Raw genomic sequence first — 4880 nt, forward strand, 5'->3', positions numbered from 1 at the left:
ACCAAGGTCTGAAGTTTCGGGAGGTTTCTATCCCCTCCTCTTACTGCGACTGGGGTGTGGGGCTAGGCACCCGAAATACCACCTTCGTCCTCACTGGAAACCCGGCGGCTGTGACTGAACCTTCGTACCCTAGAACCGGGCTGGAGAACCTGCCGGCGGAGAAAGGATGGGACGTCGGTGTGACCGCTGATAGCGGTGGGGAGGGAAGTTCGGAATGGAGAGGCCAGGGGATAGGCGGAGGGCTGGGAAGGCCGGAGAAACCCGGGCGCTGGAGACAGCCAGGCAGACTAAGGATTGAGGCAGACCCTGTGCAGGGCAGAATCGAGGGCTCGGTGGAGGCCTGGGAATGGTGAACACAAGTAGGATCCTGGGGCCCCTGTGAGGACTCGGAAAGCCCGAGGGAACAACGGGAGTCCCCGAGGACGGCAGGGAGGGAGGGGCAGTGTTCGGCAGTGAGTGGGTGGATGTGGTGGGAGAACCGACCCCGAGTTGCGGGTAGGGATGCGGGCGCCGGGCCCGGGCAGCCGGCGCGCGTGTGGTCAGCCCCGCGGTCCTCCAGCCGCCGGGAGCGGGCCGGCAGGGCTCGGCCTCTGGCTCATTCAGAGGCGGCTCTCGCCTCCTATTGGCTGCCGCCTCCGTGGCGGGGCGGGGCTCCGCTGCCCGGAAAAAAATGTAACTGCGTAAAAAAGTCCTCGCCTGGGTGACGGATGCTCAAAAGTTCAGAAGTTTTCCCAATGCTTCCTTAAGCGGCCGGCGCAAGAGACTGAGAAAAGGTGACGCGGGGGCCCGGGAAGGCGGCCGGCGCGCTGCCCCCGCCCCTGGTTATTTGGCCGCCTTCGCCAGCAGCCCCGAGCAGTGTCTCCTGGAAGGCGCAAGCAGTGTGGCGAGCCGGGCGCCTTCTTGTTTTTTTGGATTTTTTTTTAACTTTTGTCTCTTTTTTTTTTTTTTTTTTTTTTGCCGGGACTACGCCTGGAAGTTACTCTGCGCGTTCTTCCGAGGCAGCTTGCGGCTTCTCGTCCGGCCCCCTCCCTGTGCAGCTCCCCTCCCTAGCTGCCCGCGCGGGAACTGAGGGGGGTGCGAGGCGCCAGGCGAGCGCAGGGACAGGCCGAGCGGCCCCGGGCAGAAGGAGGCCGCCGCGACCGGGACAGACGCAGCCCGGCGGGGCCCGCAGCAGCTCGGCGCGGCCCGGACTCGGACTCGGACTCGGACTTGGCGGCCGGTGCGGCGCAGCCCGGCCCGAGCGAGGGTGGGGGGCAGCGGGCTGCGCCGGGCGGCGGCGAGCCGGGGCCATGCAGGCGCGCTACTCCGTGTCCAGCCCCAACTCCCTGGGAGTGGTGCCCTACCTCGGCGGCGAGCAGAGCTACTACCGCGCGGCGGCGGCGGCGGCCGGGGGCGGCTACACCGCCATGCCGGCCCCTATGAGCGTGTACTCGCACCCCTCGCACGCTGAACAGTACCCGGGCAGCATGGCGCGCGCCTACGGGCCTTACACGCCGCAGCCGCAGCCCAAGGACATGGTGAAGCCACCCTACAGCTACATCGCTCTTATCACCATGGCCATCCAGAATGCCCCGGACAAGAAGATCACCCTGAATGGCATCTACCAGTTTATCATGGACCGCTTCCCCTTCTACCGGGACAATAAACAGGGCTGGCAGAACAGCATCCGCCACAACCTCTCGCTCAACGAGTGCTTCGTCAAGGTGCCCCGCGACGACAAGAAGCCAGGCAAGGGCAGCTACTGGACGCTCGACCCGGACTCCTACAACATGTTCGAGAACGGCAGCTTCCTGCGGCGGCGGCGGCGCTTCAAGAAGAAGGACGCGGTGAAGGACAAGGAGGAGAAGGGCCGGCTGCACCTCCAGGAACCGCCGCCTCCGCAGGCCGGTCGCCAGCCCGCGCCCGCGCCCCCGGAACAGGCCGAGGGCTCCGCTCCCGGGCCGCAGCCGCCGCCCGTGCGCATCCAGGACATCAAGACGGAGAACGGTACGTGTCCCTCGCCGCCCCAACCCCTGTCCCCGGCTGCCGCCCTAGGCAGCGGCAGCGCCGCCACGGTGCCCAAAATCGAGAGCCCCGACAGCAGCAGCAGCAGCCTGTCGAGCGGGAGCAGCCCCCCGGGTAGCCTGCCGTCGGCGCGGCCGCTCAGCCTGGACCCTGCGGAGCCCGCGCCGCCTCCACAGCCCGCTCAGCCGCCGCACCACAGCCAGGGCTTCAGCGTGGACAACATCATGACGTCGCTGCGGGGGTCGCCCCAGGGCTCCGCCGCGGAGCTCGGCTCAGGCCTCCTGGCCTCGGCAGCAGCGTCCTCTCGGGCGGGCATCGCGCCCCCGCTGGCGCTGGGCGCCTACTCGCCCGGCCAGAGCTCCCTCTACAGCTCCCCCTGCAGCCAGAGCTCCAGTGCGGGCAGCTCGGGAGGCGGCGGCGGCGGCGGCGGCGGCGGCAGCGCGGGGGGCACGGGGGGCGCGGGCACCTACCACTGCAACCTGCAGGCCATGAGCCTGTACGCGGCGGGCGAGCGCGGCGGCCACTTGCAGGGCCCGCCCGGGGGCGCGGGCAGCGCGGCGGTAGACGACCCCCTGCCTGACTACTCACTGCCCCCAGTCACCAGCAGCAGCTCCTCGTCCCTGAGTCACGGAGGGGGCGGCCAGGAGGCCAGCCACCATCCTGCAGCCCACCAAGGCCGGCTCACTTCATGGTACCTGAACCAGGCAGGTGGAGACCTGGGCCACTTGGCGAGCGCGGCGGCGGCGGCGGCGGCCGCGGGCTATCCTGGGCAGCAGCAGAACTTCCACTCGGTGCGGGAGATGTTCGAGTCGCAGCGGATAGGGTTGAACAACTCTCCGGTGAATGGAAATAGTAGCTGTCAGATGGCTTTTCCTACCAGCCAGTCCCTGTACCGCACGTCGGGGGCTTTCGTGTATGACTGTAGTAAATTCTGACTCCATCCCCGGAACCCTCAGAGCCGAACGGAATGGAACCCCAGCCCAGGAACAGTAAAGAACCCAGCAGTGCAAAATCGAAACTAAAAACATACAAATTTTAAAACTTGAGAAAATTCATCACACCAGCGAAAAGAATCTCTCCCGGTATTCAACTCACCAGCACCAGCTCAAAGAAAACCGATTTTCCTAAAAGAGTAACTCAGAGCCTCCTCCACTTTGCCTTATCTAAGTAAGCAAAAACGGTAAACTATTTTGGTCAGACAGCAAAAACCATGGTTTATTAAAGGACAGTTTACTGCAGATACCACGTAAGTTTCCTCTTGCGTTCAGAGACTTTCCTGCTCCTTCGTCTTGTCCCTCTGCCTTGCCTCTCACCTGTAAGATAGTATTTTATCCTATGATGAAAGAAGGGGAAAGTCCCTGCTTATGAAAATCGCTTTCTTTTTATTCATGGACTTGTTTTTAAATGTAAATTGCAACATAGTAATTTATTTTTAATTTGTAGTTGGATGTTACGGACCAAACACCAAGAAAGTGTTCCAAAAGCTTTTAAAGTTAAATTGCCTGAAACTTTAAAATGTGCCTTTTCTCTCGTTATAAAAAGGGAAACTGTATTAATCTCATTCTATCACCCTTTTCTTTTTGTTGATCATATCCATTGTTTGTTTATAAATAAATTGCCATTCAGTTTGAATAAGACCTATATGTCTGGATACTTTAATACAGCTTTAATATAAAGGAAAGATTTCAGAGCAGAAATTGTAGAGTTCCCTAATCTCTGCCACATCTCTGAAATGTGGAGAAAACCTCCTCTAGTTTATGTCAAATTTCAAAAAGCATTTAAAAATTTTAGTAGATTTTTTCCTACAGCATTTTCTGCAAAATGTGCTATATAGTCAGCTTGCTTTGTGGCTATTAAAAATATCATTTCCTAAACAGATCTGAGTTGGCATATGAACAAATACTTTTCCTCGGTAACTACAAAACATGATTTGGCAATTTTTAAGGCCATGAATCAGCAGCAGTGTTACCACGGTGGTACCTGTGGCAGAGATGCCTCAAGACACAGCTGGGCAGTGACTTTCCTGTCCCACATAGGTTGCAATGGTATTATACATAACCTGTGAGTCAGATGCCAAATAGATTTTTTCTATCAATTTCCTTCCTTTGTAAGTGGAAAAATAAACTCGTTTTAAAACGTATGTATATAACTCACCTACAGTTACAATTCTTCATGTAGCACACAGAAGGATTTAATATAAATATACTGTGGGTTGCAAATGGATATTTAATCCTGGGGAAACTTTTAGATGTTTGTAGAACAATTATTTTTGAACATTTACAGCAATAACCAGAAGGAAGAGTAAAGAAGGCAGAAAGAACATTAGGGTGGTTTCTTTTCAAACCAATTTTTCTTGTTAATTTACAGTTAAACCTAGGGGGCAATCCGGACTGGCCCTCCCCCCTTTTGTAAATAACCCAGGAAATGTAATAAATTCATTATCTTAGGGTGATCTGCCCTGTCAATCAGACTTGGGGAGATGGCGGTTTGATTACAGACATTCAGGCCTTCAGTTTGTTTTCGAGATAAAGCAGGTTCCTATCTGCCGCTCCTATCTAGAGGCAACACTTAAGCAGTAATTGCTGTTGCTTGTTGTCAAAATTTGATCATTGTTAAAGGATTGCTGCAAATAAATACACTCTAATTTCAGTCAAAAACTGCCTTACGTGGCCTCTGATTCTCTGGGTTCCCGCCGCTCAGAGCGGTAACCTAATAGCCAGGGAAGCTCACAGTGGCGCTGGCAGGGCGTCTCCTCCGGGCAGGCCGGCTGGGGCTGGCCTCACTGGGGCTTTAAGTGTTTTCTGGGCTGCCCTAGTCTTGAGTGCCTAGGCTGCCCCCCTCCTCCTCAGGTTACCCCTTTCCGGGGATGGGGTGGG

At 56.9% G+C, this 4880-nt stretch overlaps 1 protein-coding gene across 1 annotated transcript; it reads left to right on the plus strand.

The window, feature by feature from the left end:
- The first annotated feature begins 572 nt into the window (after positions 1-572).
- Positions 573-4661, plus strand: Foxc1 (forkhead box C1). The gene has a single exon (XM_005066415.4). The coding sequence runs from the start codon at positions 1290-1292 to the stop codon at positions 2937-2939; it is 1650 nt and encodes a 549-aa protein (XP_005066472.1). The 5' UTR covers positions 573-1289; the 3' UTR covers positions 2940-4661.
- The last annotated feature ends 219 nt before the right edge of the window (positions 4662-4880 follow it).

This window comes from Mesocricetus auratus, unplaced genomic scaffold (assembly GCF_017639785.1).
Source record: "Mesocricetus auratus isolate SY011 unplaced genomic scaffold, BCM_Maur_2.0 Super-Scaffold_100013, whole genome shotgun sequence".
Classification (NCBI taxonomy): Eukaryota; Metazoa; Chordata; class Mammalia; order Rodentia; family Cricetidae; genus Mesocricetus; species Mesocricetus auratus.